Source organism: Solea solea, chromosome 11, assembly GCF_958295425.1.
Source record: "Solea solea chromosome 11, fSolSol10.1, whole genome shotgun sequence".
Lineage (NCBI taxonomy): Eukaryota > Metazoa > Chordata > Actinopteri > Pleuronectiformes > Soleidae > Solea > Solea solea.
The window spans coordinates 17,911,319-17,933,158 of NC_081144.1; the positions used below are offsets into that span (position 1 = coordinate 17,911,319).

A 21,840-nucleotide genomic window follows, 5' to 3' on the forward strand; every position below is an offset into this window, starting at 1 on the left:
GGGCTCCTGGGATAGCCTCACCTGTGAAGGATGTATCTTCCAAAAACAGGCAAACAGTCGTCGGAAGGAGCCAACAATTGTCATTTGGGACATCCTACGTCATGGTGCGCTCATGCATTTTGACAACATCCAGATGACAAATTCACCCAGAGGATTGAGACAGTTTATGGGTGAGTGTGTATGATGGTTTGCAAGTATACATGTTTAATTGAATTATTTGTAAGTTTCTAGGTGCCTATTGGGAGCTGATTGGTGCTGCACAGGTGGTTCAGGTATAAGAGGCCTGATCATCCCAGCTGCAGTGGACTTCCCTCAAACTTTTCCCAAGCTGTGAACCCACCACAAATGTTCTGAGTCTACTTTTTTTAAAATTGTATTTTTCTATTTTTGTAAGTGGCGTTTTGTTATATTTCAATGGACATCTGTGGGACATCTAAATAAAGACACGATTTACCGAAACCCACATGACAAATTATCTGCCCATATTGCCCTCGTCACTGACTTGATTGGAACCACCTTAACAACCTCATCTGTTTCCAACTTAACAACTGCAACAATAACAAACATCACTGTCATGTTTCAATGCAGGTGTAAAATAACCAACACGATTGACAGCTCACTGAACAGAGATCACCAGAATTGACAAATCCTAGTTGTGCTACCCGCATAGAATAAATCGCCTTGGGAACCTTCGTGCAACTGTTGAGGCTAGTTTTATTCTAGTTTCATGCAACAGGCCCCTGAACATCCATGAGTCCAACTAAATGTGTTCATTTATGTAATTTAAATGGCTTTTTATTTGTGCCATCTGTGTCCTCTGTTGATTGGTTTTAACAACCTTGCCACTTTATTATTTTGCCTCTCTTTATTTATGTTGGTAATCCTGGGTGGGGGGGGGTTATGTCATTGACTATACCTGGTGGTCACTGAGTTCAGCATTTAAAGTCACCTGGAGCGTGGCAATTCATTGAAAACTAGCTACGCTTAGCTCCATCCTGATTGGTTTGGCGCCTCTTTGCTGCTCGTTTCCTCAGTTTTTTTTGCACATTCCAAAATAACTTTGATCTTTTTGTGTGGCCACTTGTTTTTTAAAGGAAAGGATCTTTACTGACATTATACAACCGAGAATGTGAGGTCAGAGCCACAGCAACGGAGAACGTCACCATGGACCAACCGGACTGAATGTGTGTGAAAACTTTCTGACCTGTTTTCCTGGTTTGATGGCGGGAGGAAACCAAACTACACGCAGAAAAGTCCCAGATCATGAATTGAACCCAGCATCTTCTTGCTGTGAAGCAACAGTGCTAACCACTACACCACTGTGACCTTTATTTTGTGGTTTCTGCACTTCATTTTCAGGTCACTAGCTGACTACAGTGACCATTTTTGTTTGATGCAGTCCACTTTGTGGTTTGGTCACTTGTATGTTACTCTTGTATTTATTGTGCAGTTATGGTGATTAGAAAGTACAGGAAGGTAGAAGCTGGCGTTCCAATCCATGTTTAGGTCGCTACTGTGTTTTGCTCACCACACGCACACTGCAGTGATGGTTGCTGACAGAGCCACGTAGATGCACAGTGGCTGACGTGCGTCCAAAAGCCATGAAACATCGAAAGACATTGACTGGTTAACAAAACATTAAGCAGTGCACTCACCAAGTGAGGCTGCATACAGTTTGAAGTGTGAGCCAAGCTTCAACTGCTCCATTGCACATACACATTTCAGAGGGAAGCACATCAGGAGCACAAGGATGCATTTATGATCCAGACATTCCTTCAGTCTCTCGTATTTTTAGTTGTGTCTTATTGTGTTTCTTCTCTCGTGGCCATTTTAAATGGCACCTTCCAAGTGGCAGCCTGTTGAAGCATCACCCATTACTTAACTTATTTTTTTTCCTTTAATGTTACTTCTCCCTGCTTTTATTTTGTTTTTTTCTTAAAAGTGTGTGCTATAGACACCAAGTATACTGTGCTTGTTGTAGCCCTTTTACTGTAAATGTCCCTGTTGTGGGTGTCCAGGTGATGAGGGGAGTAACATCGTATTATAAACCTCGGGATATTTTGAAAGAAGAAAGGCAGAGACAACCGGCACCGTCTATAAAACGTTTATTTACAATGAATTAAGTATCACACGCACTGTTGCGAACAAAGGGTAAGAAAACGCGCAGCTTCTTCAGCTGCACAGAGAAACGCACCACTCAGTGGCTCACAGGCCATCAGCGTGGCCCGTCCCAGCTTTTTATCTCCACAACATGACAGTTGAATTGGAGGCAATGGGCGGAATGTAACAGTGGGACTAGTAAAGATCTGTCTTATCCTATGAAGCCCACTCAGTAAAGTCAACAGTCGCTGCATGTATTGCATGTACTTCACTGACTTGCATTTAGCTTTGTATTACTAGAATACGGGTAGTATTTTAAAAAACAATTGTGCTTCCCAACCTCAGTTGAGTAATATCTATACTCTTTTCTTTGTTAGATACCCACCAGACACTTGGTCCGAGGCTTTGGACCTCATTCCCAGAATGTAAACAGTGTCCGCCATCTTTGCTAACAGTTATGCTAACAGGACCAAGTGTCACTTGTGGGCACGTAACAAAGAAAAGAATGAAGATATTTCTCAACTCAGGGGAAACTGAGGTTGGGAAGCACAGTTCTTCAAAAATACTACTCCTATTCTAGTAATACAAAGCTACAGCCATTCATAAATCAGTTTCATCCAGGATTGTCCAGGTTAAGGGCCCTTGAATCTGGTCCTTTTCTGCTACAGAATGATTTTCTTTCCTCTGACATAGTCCATATATATATATATATATATATATATATATATATATATATATATATATATATATACACCTCCACTTTTGGTTTACAATTCCTTAGGAATAAATCAGTTTTGCTTTAACATTGCATGTTATTGACAACTTTCATCCACCTTAAGAATTTCTAATTTTGATGTTTTGTGCCATGTTTTGTTGTATATTTTCTTTGTGGAATGTAATGAGAATTCTGTTAGTTTAACCCTCATTAACCTCTTTCTACATTCATTTGCCTGACCTTTGTATAACCTTTTTTATCTGTATGTTGTCTGATAATTTTAACCTGCTCTTGTCCCATGTGTACTGTATGTCTTCTAGTGTTGCTGTCTTTTCTGCTGGTGAGCAAGCAAGGTGGTAAAAGTAAGTTGTTTTTTTTGTTGTTTTTATCAAGAACTGATGCATCATTTCTTAACTTCTTTCATAAATAAATCTCATCTCAGTGACACTTATGTCTGGCGCATTGTAACATCCATATAATGTACATCTCAACATATTTTGTGTGTGTATGCGTGGTAACTGAGCAAATAAAGAGTCACTATCAGCAGGTTTTCAGCCCACAGTGAAAACCGCTGCCCGTTGGCTCACCACACGGCCGGTGGCACTTGCTTGGGTTGGCGACGAGTGTGAGGACACCACTCAGTTGAGAGTACAAGCTTAAAGCATGTACTGTATGCACAGAATGTAATGTCCGACCTGTCTGTTTCACTGGGGTCGTGTTTGTTTTCATACGTAGACGCCAGTGGAGCTTAGCCACACAAGGGTCAACTCCGACCTGAACTGTCCATGTCCAACATACACACCTTGCAGTGTCTCACAAGAATCTATCACAGACGTATGAAACTTATTGTGTTCTAGTGTCTGTTCTTCACCATAAACCTCTGTCTTTCTTTTCACCTTGTGCCAGCAGACGGTTACGAAAGACAGAGTAGACAAGGAGGAGCAGGGCGGGTCTGCGTATTTCACGGCACGATGACCGAGGGCCCTTATTAACAGTGTGAGAGCTTTCTGTCTTTTTTATCCCTTGGCATTTCACTGTTTCTTCATTTTTGGTTTCACTCTGAGAAGGAGACGTGTAATATAGTAATATAGTATAGTGTAATAGCATTAGCAACACTTTTTTTCCAGGGTTAATAATGTGAAAGGCTTTCTCCTCTGCTGTAAACTTGTTGACTGCTACTCCCTTTCTTTACTTTGGCATCATTGCCTACACGTCTTGTGGATTCACTGCCTCAGCTTTGTGGTGGACCTTTTTTTTTCTCCCTCCAACTTGAATTGACCACACGTCCTAAAATGCAGACACCGAGAACATGGATCGTGATCGTTTGTCTGAGTGGCATGTTTTTATCAGGACTAAGCCTAAACTCCTCACCCGACACGGATGCTCAAACTTATTCTGAGACACCTGAATTAAAAACGGCAGATGATTTTCCAGAAGATAGAGTGGTGACCTTGTTGGATCAACTGACCAACTCAACTGCAACCTCTGATGCTGGTAAGCTTCTCTTTTTGCCTGCATGCTCCTAAATAAGACTGCTTTTTTTTTTTTGAAATGTGGTTGTATAAGATACTGAGGTATTGTCAATCCTGTGTGCTGTGTGCACCCCCTGTACAATGCGCACCTCTGAAGAGCGCTCTAGGCTCGCTCTCAGTGAAAACATGGCTGCCAGCGGGGTCACAAATCCCACCTTAAAGAAGCGCTGTTTGTTTATTTATTTTTGTTAAATCGCTGCTGTGTTTTGTAATTGCTGCAGGCATGAGATTGATTTAAAGTATACCAGAGAAGAGGGAGTACTTTAATCGAGAGGAAATGAATGTGTAGATGAGTACATCACAGTTTTGATTGTGGAAATGCTTCTTAATTCTTGGTAACCGGGATAAAAAAAAAAACTGAGATCATTTTTGAGTTATTTAGCTTAGACAATTAACTCTTTCTCTCTGCTCCGTTTGATGCCATCTCTGCAATGAAGACGGCAAGAATGAGCTTCACAGCGTGGAGGCAGAGGAGGAGATGGAGGAGCTAAAGACTCTGCATGCCGGTAGAAGAAAGAGAAACGCCTGGTGGAGGAGGAAACTTGCAGCGCTCGTGGACCCCAATACTTACAGATTTGTATGAATAGACAAATACTGAAAATCATACATTTTTACAATTTGCTTGGTCATGATTTTTTTTAATAATGGTGGTTCCTCGGCTGCTGTAGGCAGGCATCGGGCCACTGCTCATGGGCTGGGGGAAGCAGGTGAAAAGAGAGCAGGGATCCACCTCTCTCATGGGCATACTGAGTGAGCTTCACACTGAGAGGAGGAGGCTGATGGATCAAGAGAAAAAACAGGAGGAGGAAGAGGAAGATGATGATGATGACGACGATGATGATGACGACAACGACGATGATGACGATGATGATGATGATGAAGATGAAGAAGAGGTTGCTTTACTTTTGTACAATTTTCCCTTTGAACTGTCTGTCATGTAATGCTTTACTGCAATTTTCTGTCAGGAAGAGGACGAGGAAAACGAGGAGGAAGAAGGAGAAGAAGAGGAAGGAGGTGAGGAAAACGAAGAGGAAGGAGAGGAGGAAGGAGGTGAGGAAAACGAAGAGGAAGTAGAGGAGTCTGCCACTGAAGCTCCAAACAATCAAACAGAAACCCCCGGCCCCTTCACAGAGACTCTTGCCAGTGGGTGTCAGAGAACTGGCAAAGAAATCAGCTGCAGAGGTCTTGGTATGACTCACCTACCAGAAATGTACAACCTGGAGGCCACAAAGCTGGACTTGGCAGGTGTGTGTGTTTGTGTGTGTGTGTCTCCATTGTTTTTTTTCATTTTTTTTTCCCCAAATACACCCCATACCACATGTTCTACATCACATACAATGTCTTTAACTTTAAAGAGAACCACTTGAGCGGCTTCACAGCACAGTCTTTCTCCGGTCTCCCCAACCTTGACACACTGGACCTGAGCAAAAACCAACTGTATGAAGAGTCCTTCAGTGAACAGCCTCTGTCTGTGAGTAACACTGTACCACTGTCGCTTTGTACCTGCTCTCCAACACAACTGGCACTCGCTTCCGTACCCACCTGCAAATGCTGTACTTTACAACCAGAGAACTGTATACATAGTTATGGTGTGACATCAAATATCATTTCTATCATAGACAAGGCAGGGTCACTGAAACCCTTTTGAAGCAAAAGATTCACATGCAGTGTTACAAAAGCCAATCGGCGTTGAGCTTGAATGAAATAGTCCTCTTTCTCAGGAGGAACACAGGGAAATATTTGTGGGTTGCATTCACTCACATGAGAAATGAAAGTACACACATAATCTTGAGTTCCTTTGGCCAGTTAACGTCATTTCTGTGATAAACACCAAACAAGCATTCACTCTCACACTTGCACCTTGGTTAATGTAAGTCCAATAAACCCCTGCATGTGTTTGCACTGTGGGAGGAACCCGACGTACTGGGAGTAAACCCGCACACACTCAGAGATAACGCACACACTCCACACAGAAAGGTCATGCACATGGGGCGTCCCTGCTGTAAGGCAACAGTGGCAACAACTACTTTGCTGTGTGACTATGGAGAGTGCCATATCTGTTGAAATTCCAATACTAATATTGACATTATGACTTCCATAATGATGATATTTGATCCCACTCTATTATGAACACTTGAGCTCAATTGTCTAGTCAACTGCAAGAAAACATTTCATGTTATTTCAAAGAAAGACCGAAAGAAAGAAAGATAATAATTTTATTTGCCTTTGTTTTTTATTTCAACTTTATTTAACCAGGAAAAAACTACATAGAGATTAAAAATCTTAATTATTATCATAAAACCCCAGAGAATCATAAAAAAAAACTATAAATCAGCAAAAGCCTCTAAAGACAGATGTGTCTGCCTCCAAGTCGTCCAGTGTTCTCCTAAATATATGCAGTGAGACCACGCCTGTAAGTTTCTGCAGTTCATTCCAGGCAAAGGGAGCAGCAAACATAAACGCCTTCTTTTCCAATTCAGTTCTGACCCTTGGGACAGACGGTGAAATAAAACCCTAGGAAAAGTCAACAGGTAGGAGGAGAGAAGCCCGAGAATAGCTGTGTCAATTAACATCCACCAATGTTTTAGTCTACATGTGTAGACGAAGAATTCCAACCAACACGCTCATGTGTCAAACAGTGATGAGTGAGAGATCGCACGTTGGCGATAAACCTCAGGGCCCCGTGATACACAGTGTCGAGGGCATGTAAACTCCGGGATGGAGGCGTATATATGTATAGAAGATCTCCGTAGTCCAAGACCAACATAAAAGTGGCCCTAACCGGCCTATTTTTGGATTGAAAAGAAAGCCAGGATTTAAATCCTGAAATGAAAACCCAGTTTACCAATAATCCTATAAAATGTATAATTCCATAATAAGCATTCACTATAACGCAGATCAAGTTGGGAAAATCTGTCAGCCCCGGGGGAAATCTACCCTGTGAAGGAAGAGTTTGACCTGTGACATGGCAGTTCAGTGGGAGTGGAGAGAGCTCCTCCTATTGACCGTTGTACTCTGCATGTTCACTTCACCTCATGCTGCTGTTCCACCATCTGTGTCAGCTGCCAGCGCTACCAAAAAAGGAGAGAATGAATCTAAAATTTAAAAGAAAAAAAATACACAACCATGTCATTATGGGCTGCTGAGCCCTTTCGAGAGGGAGAGAGAGTCCTATATAAAGTGCGTGTTTCTGTCTGTGCTCATCTGGCCGGAGGAAATCAGGACAGGGATCCTCCATCCCAAAATGTCATAATTTAATGATCTTGAGATGAGACTCACCAGTCAACTATAGGGATTATACCTACTACCAGTACTACTCTTGGTGAAGTGGGTTAAAATGACGCGATATTTACATAAAAGAAACTTTGAATGAAAGAATTTGTGCGTTATAAGCCAGTTTTACAAGTGCACTTTGCATCTAATTAAAATAAACTGGAGACTGTGTCCTGTGTCATTACAGTAATAAAAGAGCAACAAAAATTGCATTAACTAATCCTCTCTAAGAATAACCTCTGGTCTAACCTCTAATTGACACAGATCCTGCCCACACTGAGGCAGCCTACCGCACTCTGACCATTCATTACGCGCCACCATTCACATACTCTCACAGTATTGGCTGGAGGAACCTGTTGAAAAACCGCCACAGCCAATGATGGAGAGAATAAAAGAAATTTATTTATAGAGTTTTTTTTTCCCCCCTACAATTTCTTCTGGCATCCGAGTAATAACAGAGGGCCGACGGCCTGGCGAAAGGGATACTGCAAAAGATGCAGTCCACTGCTCTTACTTGAGACACACCGACCACAGCAGCCTTCACCGAGGAGCCACACAGAGCAGCTTTTATGAAAAAAACAACAAAAACATGATAGATTACATGGAGGAGATGCACTGTGATTTTGTCCCGCTTGGCAGGTTGGAATGTAAAATTATGTCTTTTTTAGAAAAGTTGCTATTTTGTATGTTTTATCTTGTGACCCCGGTCGTTGTATTCTCTCTCTCTCTCTCTCGCTCTCTCTCTGCTGCAATGACATGTAGAGTCTGACCTCTCTGAAGAAGCTGAACCTAGATGGAAACCAGCTCACCACGATCCCGACATTGCTGCCGCCATCGCTTGCTGAGCTTAAACTCAACAACAACAGGCTTATAACACTCACCGATGACTCTTTCAAAGGTAGGAAATCTGTCGGAGAAAAAACAGTATTGCTCGTGCCAATCACAGCTGACATAGGGCGATAGGGGGGGGGTCAGCCCCCGGACAGATCACCAGTCCAGCGCAGGGCCACACAGACACAAACAACCGTTCACTTTCACCCCTAACGGTCAATTTACAGTCCAATTTACCTAATCCCCATATTGCATGTTCTTGGACTGTGGGAGGAAGTGGAGAACCGGGAGCAAACATGCAAACTCCACGCTACACCATCCGTGTGGCCGTGTATAGCACCAATTCACAACAAACGTCTCAAGGAACTTCATATAGTAAGGTCAAGATCTATTATAGAGAGACCCAACAGGAATACAATGAGACTCAAAGTGTACGGCCATCTGCGGCAACCAGTTGGGGTAGGAGAGGGAGGGATGGAGAGGAGAGTTAAAAACGAGGATGGAAAGGAGAGAAGAGGAGAGAGGAAAGGCCGAGACCAGGAACAGTTGGGTAACGGGTGTATTCGAGAAAGAGATCTCAATTATGTTGATTATTGCTTTCTAGGTCTGACGAACCTGTTGACCCTGGAGCTACAGGAGAATATTCTCCATGAAGGAAGTGTGTCACCGCTCACCTTCAAACCTTTGAAGAAGCTTCAGAGACTGCAGTTGGACAACAATCGCTTCCGTTACCCCCCGATGGGCCTTCCATCGTCTCTGCAGGTGCACTGATATAACTTCACTGAAATCCGTAGTGAAATCCTGCTCCTTAAATGGACAGTTCAGGATTTATGAGGTGATGCTATTTGAGGTAACTACAGGTACATACAGGTAACTGCACTCCCTTCACTGAGAGGCAACCAAGAGCAGGCGGGTGGCTGCAACCTCAGTGGAATATGCAAAAAAGTTTTAAAGAGTTTTAGTTAATTACCACTTTCTTTAGATGAAAAGACAAGAGACAACCATGGTGTCCCTTGTGGTACCAAAATAGTCCTTTATTCGTCCCACAGCAGGGAAGTTTGCATTGTCACAGCAGCAAAGATGATCAATGTTTCAGTCTGTCACTGAAGACGCTGCCCAGTGCTGTGATGGTGTCCTGTAAGGATAGGGAGAGGTTGTCCGTCACAGATGATAGTTTGAATCTCATCCTCAATCAATACACACGTGGAAAGTGTCCTCTTTTTTTTTTTAAATCATCATTGCATACAGAATTTTGTCAAATAAACTTAATGCCTGAGGTAGTGAGATATTTTAGACAGCCCCATTTGAATGCAACGGCTCAGGTATTTGTCTCTTTTTTTTTTTTTTCCCCACATAGGAGTTGAGAATGAAAGGAAATCAGATTCTTGAGCTGTCAGAAGAGCCGTTCAGAGGCTGCAGCAATCTAAAGGTTCTGGATCTGAGTCACAACCTCCTGCATGAGCAACGTGTTGTTGACCAAGCCTGGCGCCATCTCAAGTATGTCTGTCCATCCGTCCATCATCCATCCATCCATCCAACACCACTAAAGGCCACAAGAGGGTAGACTGGTATAGTGTATAGTGTGCCTGCACATGAATGTATGTTTGTACATAGGACTCTATAGGACTGTTCTGGCATAAACACCGACCTTATCAGGACCAGTTGTCCTCACATTGATCAAAACAAGGTCCTAATCAGGCAGAACCTCATTTCTAAGGATCTGTTTATGTTTTGGGCTAAGATTTGACTATGATAAGGTTAGGGTTAAGCATTCGTTGGTTTTGGTTAAGGTTAGGGGTAATGCTTTGGTTAGGCTGTCCAAGTGAATGGATGTCTATGTAGAGTCCTAAAAAGGATAGCCACACAAACCTTTGTGTGTGTGTGTGTGTCTGTGTGTTGTTTAATTACTGCAATCTTTGCTCCCTGGGATCCACAGTGAGCCACAGTAGGAGATCCAGGAAAAGCTGAGGAAAAGAGAATTCAGAGGAGACAAAAGTAGAGACTTTGGGTGGCACTGATAAAACTGAATGACTTTCCAAGAGGAAGTTCTGTAAATCTAAATTTCAGAATATATATACAGGGAATATCTGACGAAACCATGTTATCTTAGATAGTGCCTTTGTAGTCCATTCACAGATTCATAGAGCGCATGAATGTCCAGTCCTTTTTTGATCACACATGTTCACAAGCTGCCGGCACGACCGCCAGGAGCAACTTGGGGTTATGTGTGTTGCCCGTTTCTTTAAGAACTTCCTTCCATACTGCATAGACCATAGCATGAATTAATACAATTTACCCTGATCTAGGGCACTGTGCTCTATGGTAGCCCCCGGCATGTTCCCTGCACCCAGAACCAGCTGGAGACACGGAGGCTCACTGAACACTGAAAACATAGCTGCCACAGCAGACAGAAGAAAAAAAACTGATTTTATGTATTTACTTTTTTTTTAAAATAGATTTATTTATTTAACTTACAGGTAAGGTGAAAATTATTTGGGAATAGTGAAGGACACAAGTGGCACCCCTGGTCAGTTCTCCTTCCAAGTGTGAAATATAAGCCTTGGGTGAAGAATATAAGTGTTATGTAATTAGAACCAATGCAAAACCTCTTGAGATCCTCAAATAGATATCTCCACTTCACCATAACGAAAGTCTTCTTCGCATCCAAAGAGCCAACCACCTCTGGGGTTCCAGTGGATGCGTAGGAGGAAAGAAGATTAAGAAGGTGACGAATATTGGAGAACGTTTTTCCAGAACACGGTTTGGTCAAGAGATATGATGTTCAGCTTGACTGATTTGCGCCATAGTTCTAATACTTAGGCACAATTGAGAGATTGTGCCTAAGACAAAAAGAGAGATGGTTCAATTTGAAGTAAAAGAAGTAAAATTAAAAAAAGCAAAATATGGTCTTTTTGTAAACTGCTCACTCCCACACCAAAATCTGCTGGTCTGCTGCTGCTTCTAGGTGTTAGTTTGGTGTCAGTTAAAGGTAAGGTGGGCGATGTCACAAAAAGGAAACATATCAGTCAGCTCTGGAATGGACAGACCTATAAATCCACCATCCATTCATGGAAAAGGTGCCAACAACAGGTGTTGGTCGCAAACGAAAGACAGTTTTTTTGGAACTCTACTGTCTAGAAAAAGGCTGATGCACAGCGATCCAAGACCTGAGCGAACATCGGGGCTGTGTTTGACGATGGTGACAACTGAAAGCCTGGAAAGGGCTGCAAAGTGTTGCCCTGGTGGCTCTGTTTCTACTGGACCGGTAGGTTAACCGGTCTTTGTGATCTTTTGAGAGTATTTGTTGTTGTTTTTTTTTGTCCAAAAAAAAAAAAATTTGTACCACCGGAAAAGTACCGAAAGTTCCTGATGCTGCGCAGTGCTCGCGAGTCCGTGTGAAACCAGCGCTCATCGTGAACAAGAATTATGTGTTCCTGTGCTCTGGAGGCGTAGCTTCGGAGGGAAGTCTCAACAGAGGGGCTGGGACTTTTGAATTCAAAATGTCGCCTGCTCGAAAAGTTTTCCCAGGATCTCCAACCCTAACTTTAATAAGAGACAAGTGTGGAAAAGCAAGGGAGTGAAACGGAGAAGCTATATAATGACAACAAAATTGTCTGAAATAATAATAAACAGCACGGTGCTGGTTTGGGTTAGTGTAGCACTGTGTTCCATGTCAAAAATCAGTGTTTTGCCTCTTGCTGAGATTTGGGGGTTGCAGGTTTAAGTGGAGGGTACAGGGAGCTGGGGCGACTACATTTATGGTAGCATCTCACATAGTAGTGTACTTTGTTAATCATTTACATCTAAAATAATTTGATACTGCAGCGAAGAGATTATGGTTGTATGTTTTCCCTGAACTCCGTAATTTCACCCCTGCTCTGTGTTTAGTTTGTGTGGCTCTGGGTGTGTTAACTATTTTTGCCAACATGTGGAAATCAACAACCACGCATATACTGTATGTGCGTAAGCACTTTTCTGTAGCTCGGGTAGATGGCTATCATCGCTTTCAAGACATCTGCTGATGTTGCACAAAATCTTGGCACGCTGACAGAAGCGCCTGCCTCTGGCTCCTAGGATCCCAGTCTACTGCAGAGTGACATGGGTCAGAACCCAGTGAGAGCAGGGTAGTCTTCAGTAGATGCACCGCGATTCTGCATTGATGCAATTGCGGCACATAATCGATGCAGCCCCTCCTGCAGCGGGTGGTGGTGGTGTGAGCAGACAGTCAGATGTGTGTGATGAAGCATGACTGTGCTGCGTGAGGACGATTACACATGACTCTTTACCAAATTCAGGGTAACACCGTCTTGAAATGAACATTTGCAACCAGGTACGAGAGTTTAGCAGTAGTGAAATGCTGCTGAACAACAGGGTTACTGCGGTCACAGATAGCATGACTAATTCACAATCTAACATCAGACCTTTTCTCTTCACAGAGAGAGGCAGTGTGTGTCTAAATTAAACACAGGAGTCTCCACACACTCACAGTGGCTCTTTCTCTCTCCCCCGTCTCCCTGTGTGTGTGTGTGTGTGTAAACAGTTGACTCTGTCTCTCCTTCTTTTTCTCTCCTCAAACATATATCAACATAATAAAACAAATCTGAATATCTACTATACAAACACATGACATTATACCAACATAAATACCATAAAAAAATATTTTTGTAAGGTATCACTGTTCGGCTATATATAGGAAGGTCATTTTAATGAATCAAAAAATATAAATCCAGGAAGAGCAGTCCACAAAAGGGGCTAAACAAAAACCCTGTCGGTTTTTGTTTGTGTAAAAAAGGCTGTGTAAAAAAACTAGTTCCCTACGCTAATTCGTATTTTCCATTCAAAGATTGTGGGTTCGATTCCTGGCTCCGCTAGTCTATGTGCATCTAGGACATCTATGTGTCCTAGATGTGCTGTACAAAAGTGTGAGTGGATGGGTGTGAATACTATAGTGTGCAGCAGCTTTGAGTGGTCATCAAGACTAGAAAACATGAAAGAATAATTTTGGGGTATGAAACCCATTATCAGGATTAATAAGGTAATAACAAAATAATAGATTATGTGTGCATTCAGATTATTGCACTAAAGTTGAGAAGACCAGAGAGGATTTTACAAACATAATTATCATAAATTGTTCTTCTGATAATGCTTTAATGTTATGGGTTTCATTCTATTCCTGCATTACAAATGCTATATTATCTAACATTGTTTAGATAACAAGCTATTGAAATGAAACGTATCATTATTATTATCATTATAAATGGCATCATTGTGCAGAGCACTCTATTTATGAGTTGGCGCACCTGAAGTCGTTTCAGTTGAATGGGGAGGTTTTTATAAAGGAATGCATAGTGACGCAAAATGGCTTATTTGGCACTGCGAGAGGATGTGGCAAAATGGAAGGCTTTGCAGGGAGAGAATTTTTTTGCTGGCCAGTGATAATAAATGGCTTGTGAGCCAGTTCCGACTTCCACATGTTGTACTGCTGTGCCACACTGGCTCCTGCGTTAGAGCGAAGCACACACAGAAATTGGGCTTTGTTGGTCCTCCTCCAAGTGCTGACAACATTTCCGCAGCCCACAGTGCGCAGAGGAGAGGAACCTAAATGTCCACCACAGCCACGCATGCACTGTTGTGGCGTTCTAACGTTTGGCTAACCTCCCTTTCCTTCGCTGCTGTTAACATGACCCTCGCTCCTTCTCTACAGTATATCACCTCTTGAACAAGTTTAATGAGGGGGCAGGGCATTTCTTCACAGACAAACTTAGCTGTTTGTGTGAGGAAATGCTCCGTTAAGATACCTCATGAGCAGAGAAACCACCTCTTTGTGGAGTTCTGTGGAGATAATCCACCTCCACCCTATTTTTAAGGATTCATTCAGCATTTTTGAAGTGGGAGGTTCACTCAGTCTGTGTGTTCCATACAGATTACTGTGCTCAAAAAATGTATCCTGAGTTGTTTTTTTTTCTTTTCATCGTTCTGACCCATAATTCTGACATAATGTATGAGGTTAGGATTAAGATTAGGGACCAGGATAGAACTGAGGTTAAGGTTAGGGCCAAGAAAAGGACTGAGGCTAGGATATAGATCCAGGTTCGACTGTTGACTCACTCTTAGACAGACATTTATTTTATTGATATTATCAACATTTCCATAACAATAAATCACTTGTCAGTGAGTGCTTAGTACCGGCTTTAAGTTCACAGTGAGGTTGAAATGTGGACACTCATAGCAGCTGCTTTGAGCGTCTAAATACATCGACCTGTGCGTCTCTTTCAGAAGGTACCCTGTTTGTAAGCCGAGGCACGAGGGACGTCACTCTTGGAATGAGAACAGGCAGCTTTAACTGATGTATGTCATTCCTCTCTTTCTCCTCAGGTCCCTGGAGGATCTCGATCTGTCCAACAACCAGTTCACCTCTGTGCCCATGAATCTGCCTGGTCACCTTAAAAACCTGAGCCTCCAACACAACAGTATCCGTCACATACGTGCCTTCACCTTCCGTCACCTGCGGCCCGGCCTGCAGTTCCTCGGTTTGTCCTACAACTTCGTGAGCAATGAGGGAATCGAGCGGCACTCTTTCGTAGGTATGTTCCGCTCCCTGAAGGAGCTCCTACTGGACAACAATCGTCTGAACGAGGTCCCTCACTGCGTTCGACAGTTGAAGAACCTGCAGGTGTTGAGACTGGACAACAACCAGATCAGGTAGGACGGTGCTCATCTGTATTGTCACAACAATTGAGTAATACTGACTGCCAAAGCAATGGTAAACATGAGCATGAGCTTGCATCATGGTAAGCAGCCCAAAACAATGTGTGCATTTCGTCGTCTCACAGCCCAGTATTGACGTGAGAACCATTCTTTAAGTCTAATCTCATAACTGTTTATAGAATTAGAATGAGCCATTGTCGCACACACACACCAATTAGTGATCGTGAATTTGCCTCTTCATTTAACCCATCCAGTGATGGGCAGCAATGGGGGATTTGGGTACCTTGCTCAGTGGCACCCCAGCCCTTTGACCCGTACCAGGTATTGAACCAGTGACCCTCCAGGTACAAGCCCAGTTCCTTTCCTCTGCCCAAAGACAATGAGGAATAACTTAGACATCGACAAAAGGCCATATGTGTGTACTTGAAATTAACATTAAGGTTAATTCATCTTTTTCATACAATCAAACCATGTACATGTTATGCGGCATATGTTGGATGTTTCATCCAACATTGTAAACTATTAATTTTAGCATACAATATGCACCTTCACATTTAATGCTGTAACACACGTGTGGGTATGTGGAATTATGGAAATAGTGACAATTGTGTCACTTTTGTTTAATGTAAAACTATTACATTTGTGTGTCAAGGGTGTAGGTTTGTGTGCGGATCATTATATTTCGGTTACCTACCAATATTAGAGACAGGGCGATGTGTACGTAAGTTTGAATGCTGTGAGAGGAGAGCGAGAGGGAGTGAGCATCAGTGAACGCATCACTGTCGAGCAGAAAGAGGGAGTCACAGAGGAGACAGGACAGATGTGCTGTTCTGACTACACAGCGGCACAGTGTCCTCACCAGTCTTGTAACCAAACCTACGCCCTTGGTGTCAGCTCAGTCTTGGAACATGACAGTGTGGGTGACTCAGACTCAGGTAACGGTGACTCAACTTTAGAACTTTTTTTATGGTGACTCAGACTCTGTGGACTCAATATTTCACTCAGTTGACAACACTGGGTTGAATATGCATTTAATAGAACATCAACCCCATGTTTGTCATATAGCAACTGTATAAACACCACCTTGGTATATGTTCCCTGAGAGATGCAGCACTGAACATGTGTGTTTTGTTGTGGTTTCAGGCTGGTGAGGCAGTGGGGAGTGTGCCACCCGCAAAATTCCGGCTCCACCTTGATGACACTCCACTTGGAGAACAATTATCTGAAAGTGGAGAATGTTCCCCCGAAGGCCTTCTCCTGTCTAGTTGATGTAAATGGACTGTTCCTCTAACAATAGCATACAGACACATTATGTCTATTAGACTACACAGATGAACTACCTAAATATATGCATGTACATTACTTTGAGGTACAGCTAAGCAAGTACCATGCTTTATCCTTTCTCTGCCTTCACTGCTCTTCAACATTAAGCATGCAAGCATCAGGAGACATTAGACAAACCGCTTTATCATGGAGTTTCCTTAATTTAATCAGCCCGAGCTTTCATCTTACCCTCAAACCCATCATTTTCTTTCACATCTCACGTCTGACGAGGAAAATACTGTATCTGTAATGTTGGGGTATGTATTAAAGCACATGTGTAATTTACGCAGTAATTAAAGTGGTTATTATATAAGGCTTAAGGCTAATGCAGTATCTGGATTGAAAATGCAATGTTTACTCTTTTTTTCAATCTTTTTATTTAAGTGTGATACTTAAACTTAAGTGTGATAAGAATATACTAAAAGTTTTTAACTCATCTGAGTCTGTGATGTTTACAAGAGAATGCTTTGTTTGTCGTGAGCTGACGTAGCAGGGAGATCTTGAGCCTGCAGGGAGGGGGTCTCAGAGATACATTTGAAATATCTGGGGGCATAGTTTGAACCCTGGGGGGAAAAGGAAAGGAAAGGAAAGGAAAGGAAAGGAAAGGAAAGGGAAAAAAATATCACACAGCTTCTCTTTCACCACGTGCTCTAATGTAATCCAACATCTGGAACTGGTCGTGCAGCAAAAATACATAGGGTCACTCCACACATGCAGAGTTGATGTCATTCACCCTAGGATTGTGTTCAGTGCAAGTATGTTAGCATGAGGGCAGTGAGCTGCCTTCTTCTTGGTTATGTACTTAATTCTGAGAGGTTTTGTTTCCAAACATTGATTTGCCCTGTAAAAGAACACCATGTTTCAACACCATTTGCTAATGACTTCCATAGTTTACATGAGGACTTAATTCAAAGTTCTGAAAAATTCAGTTTTGAAAACATTAACCATGAATCACGAGAGTTTTTGATGCACATTTTGATGCACTTATGGCTCAGAATATGACATTTCAAAAATATCAATGGTCCTTGTGTATAGGACATCTTGAAGCTGGACTGGAGCAAGTTGAGAGTCAATTGCACAATAAATGTGGGAGCTTAGGTTTAAGAGGGATGGACTTGATAATTTATACGGATTGATAAGGTGTACTAACGCTTGCTTTATGCTTGCTCATTCTTTGGGAAGTTGGCTTTTGTTGTTCCAACATGCAGCAAAATGTTGTATATGCCTATAATGCATGTACCAAAAGCAAAACAAAAAAATAATAATAAAATAACCCACCACATCCATGTCCCTGAATTTAATTTATATTCATCTTATATGGATATTAAAAGACACTTTATGGGTTAAAAACATACACTTAAATTAAATAAAACGCATCATATAATTCTGAAAATTATATGGCAATGGTGGTGCATTAATGCCATGCAAGGAAGGAAGGCAGTCAATTAAACAATTCATAACTACTACATTTCTGGGTTGCTGGTGCCAATCCACTGCAGGCCCAACATATAAAGACGAACAACCATTCAGTCACACGGGCAATTGAGAGCGTCCAATTGACCTTTACGTGTTTTTGGACGAATCCCAGAGAAAACCCAAGCACACACAACACAGAACACACAAACACCACACAGAATGGCCCAAAGTGCATACTGTATATACATTATTTGTTTTATTATAATCGACTAAATCATTCATTGACAAACATTGTCAATGTTTTAAATGATGTTGAGAGAGAATGAGTTGGTCCTTTGTAATGCTAGCATGTTACAACAGAGACAAAAAAAAAGTACTTACGACAACAATAAACCATTGTTCTTAGAAAGTCTCTGAGTTGATCAGTGAAAGATGAGATGAAAAGCAGCTTTGAGGCCAACAACATGTTGCCCAAAGACAAAGGGGGAAGGAGACTTAGAGCACAGAGAGAGAGGAGGGGAAGCATGCTCTCTGCTTTTTTTTCCTCATGTTGGAAAAAAAGCCACAAAATGATTTATCTTATTGATTAAGCCATTTCCAGGAGTCCATCTTTAACCAAATTCTATCTCACTGTCCATCTTTGTCACTCTTTGTCCCTGTTCAGCATAGGTTTTGAGTTAACTTTACAAAGTACTCCATCCAGTCCTACAGCTTTCCTCGGTTGTTTTTTTGTAGTGAGTGGGTGAAGTAAATATGTTAAATATCCACCAACAGTGTAGCATTTTGCTTCTTGTCCAATCTGACCTACAGCTCTAGCTGTGTCGAGGCAACTTGTGTGTGAACCACGACACGCTGTGTTACTGGGTGGGTGTTGGTGGGTGGTGCGACAGATCCAAACACCAAACCAAACATAAACTGAGTCTGCAGCCCACACATGAACATTTATATTGTGACTATACTGGCTGCACCATTGTTATCAGAGGAGCCAGTATTTCACTTCAAAATGTTTCCTAAATCCCTGATGAAATATCATAATTATTTCATGATTGAATCGAATACATTTCTTACATATGTGTCTTTATGTGGCTACAATCGTTTGACAGTTATTTTTGCCATATTTCACCGAGCTCACACTAAACCATCCCTGGCTGTTTCTCAGGACAGAGAGCGCACAGAGCACCCTAACCCTGTATGTATGAAACACACTGACTATAAATACTTCCTACAACCCCATTTAAACAATCCAAACTATTCCTTTTGTATAGCAATATTTCCATAAGGTATGACTCATTAATGTGGGCCATTACAAAATAGGTAATCTTCAACTTTCCACTCAAGCATCTCAAGTCAAGGCAGGCGTCCCAAACCATAGGAAGCACAACAAAGCCTGTTGCATTCTCTGATTGATCACTAATAAATATTTCTCCGTGACACTCGGTCGCTCCTTTTATTGTTATTATTTTAGTCATCCTAATATATATATATATATATATATATATATAAAAATAAAAGCTATGAGTTAACGCCCCTAACCCCTGAAGCTGTTCTGCACCAATTTGTGCTGCAAAAATGATTCATGGAAGTCTTGCTGCAGTGTTTCTTTGTAAGACACACTTCATTGTACCTCAGTCAGAGTTACTGAAATGATGGAATGTTTGGTGGATGAAGTCAAATTTAGAATAAGGTAACAGAGTTTCTGTGGTTTTTCTAAATGAAAAACAGAAAGTCTCCTACAGAGAGAGAGAGAGTGAAAAGGAGAGAGGTGCTGAGGCAGGGTACACGCACTAAACAGGCGAGGAACAATGGATCGGGTTTAAGTCAGCCAGCAGTTGACAAACTATATTGATCATGCTGAGGAACATGAACAGTAAATGCATATGAATATCTGAATATGTCACATGACACACATTTGCACAGCATTCATAATGAGGACATTAAGTGACATAATGCATCCCCTAGCCCCTTACCCTAACCTCCACCATCACAACTAAGTGCATAACCCTAACCCTAAAACCAGGTCTTAACCCTCAGAAAACCCTTTTAAGAAATGACAGAACATGAAATGATGGTCCTCACAAAGATACCCATACAAGAACACACACACACGCAGATATATTTATACTTTTCACTGTCTCTGCGTGGACATGTAATCACACGCTTGATTCCAGCTCTTGTAATGGGACAGGCTTTAGTCTCCCTAATTGTACAGTTGTTGTGCACATTACACAGCACGTTATTGTCTAGAAACTACACATTTGCATTCATACTGCAGCGCCTGCAAAACAGGCAGAGCGGAAACCTGGGTCATAGCAACAGGTTCAACGAGCTAGGAGGGAATGACCAAGAACAGTAGAATGGTTCCATTTGGTTTTCCATTAGGAACAGTACCACACTAACTGGCCCCAATCGTTCAACTTTCAGCACCCATTGTGCGGTACGGTCTGGGTGGCAACACAAAGATCTCAGTCCCTTGTGATCAGTGTAAATATCCCCTGGCAGTCGAGGCAAGTGCTTGCAGTTTAATCTCATACAAATAGTCACAAACTGAGCAGGAAAGAAGAGCAGTCTTGTCTTTGTGACTTTCTGATGCTGCCATCACACACAGGATGTGTGCACACCTCACCTACCAAGCAAAGGTACTGTTCTCAGCTGAAACACAAGCCTGACCCAGGGCTTTAACGTTTCAAACGTACCGTGCCATGATGGAGACATGGCATTTGTCAGCACCTCATAAAACCACACTTCACTATCCCTTTAACGCCTGTCATGTACATGAGATTGCAATCGCACCAAGGCTAATAATCCCCTAACTCGACCCAGTGCCACTGTTTGAGCTTGATTTAGTGCAGACCCCTCAATGGCTTTTTGCTTAGTAAGTATCCAGAGTATCTTGAAACATGACGGCAGCAACACTTTCAAACTACGTTTCCAGTGTCTCCAGCTTGGTCCTCCTTAAATCTGGTCTCCCACAGCCTGTCACATGAGGTATTTTCAGATTTGACAGGGTTGCCGCTGCAGTGCCATCCATCACTAATGAGTTAAACTGACATCCCATCACACCCAACAGATGTTTCGCATCCTGTCGAGCAGAGACGACGCACTTTCCCACTGTAACCGTGCTGAACTGTGTGCTCTTCCCAGTGACAGCAGCTTCCTGTGTTTGTTTTATCAGCCAGCACAGCTCCCGTCCAATAACAAAGAAAAGCAACACTACAAAGGCATCACTCATCCTGAAAAAGTGGATGACTGGAAGTTATAACAGTGGAGGAGAGCTTGTTTTCTCGAACATGTGGGACTGAGTTCCAGTGTTAGTGAGGGGTCAACTATTTGAGACAGTGTGCTGTAAATCTGACCAATCAGCCCTGCTGTACTCATCTGACATAGAAATAGAAATATCTTCATTCTTTTTTTTGTTACATGCCCTCCACTGACACTTGGTCCGAGGCTTGAAACTGCAACGCTAATTCCACACTTTTTAGACCCACTCGTAGGGGGATGTGACCTCATTCCCAGAATGTAAACAGTGTCCGCCATCTTTGCTAACAGTAATGCTAACAGGACCAAGTGTCACTGGTGGACACGTAACAAAGAAAAGAATGAAGATATTTCTCGACTCAGAGGAAACTGAGGTTGGGAAGAACAGTTCTTCAAAAATACTACCCCTATTCTAGTAATACAAAGCTACATGTAAATCTGTGAAGTATTCCTGTAAGACTGCCGTCAGTGAACAACTTTATTTGAAACATATATGAAACAGCTTTATATTCGTACAGCTAGGGGTCTAAATTCATGAGACAACATTTTCAGTATCCCACAACACTTTGGCCTGTTCAGACCTGGCATTTACATCCATAACAAGTGGACAGCACTGTGTTCAACTGTTCAAAATACATGCCCTGTGACCACATGTGACTGGAATCCAATCTTCTTCTTCTTCTGTGC

General features: G+C 42.2%; 1 protein-coding gene across 1 annotated transcript; it reads left to right on the forward strand.

Moving 5' to 3' along the window:
* Positions 1 to 3,749: 3,749 nt before the first annotated feature.
* Positions 3,750 to 16,918, forward strand: si:dkey-32e6.6 (extracellular matrix protein 2). Its single transcript, XM_058644132.1, has 10 exons — positions 3,750 to 4,309; positions 4,785 to 4,924; positions 5,016 to 5,240; positions 5,313 to 5,592; positions 5,703 to 5,818; positions 8,383 to 8,518; positions 9,056 to 9,213; positions 9,809 to 9,948; positions 14,827 to 15,153; positions 16,303 to 16,918. Exons 1-10 carry the CDS (start codon positions 4,108 to 4,110, stop codon positions 16,448 to 16,450), a joined length of 1,872 nt encoding a protein of 623 aa, XP_058500115.1. The 5' UTR covers positions 3,750 to 4,107; the 3' UTR covers positions 16,451 to 16,918.
* The last annotated feature ends 4,922 nt before the right edge of the window (positions 16,919 to 21,840 follow it).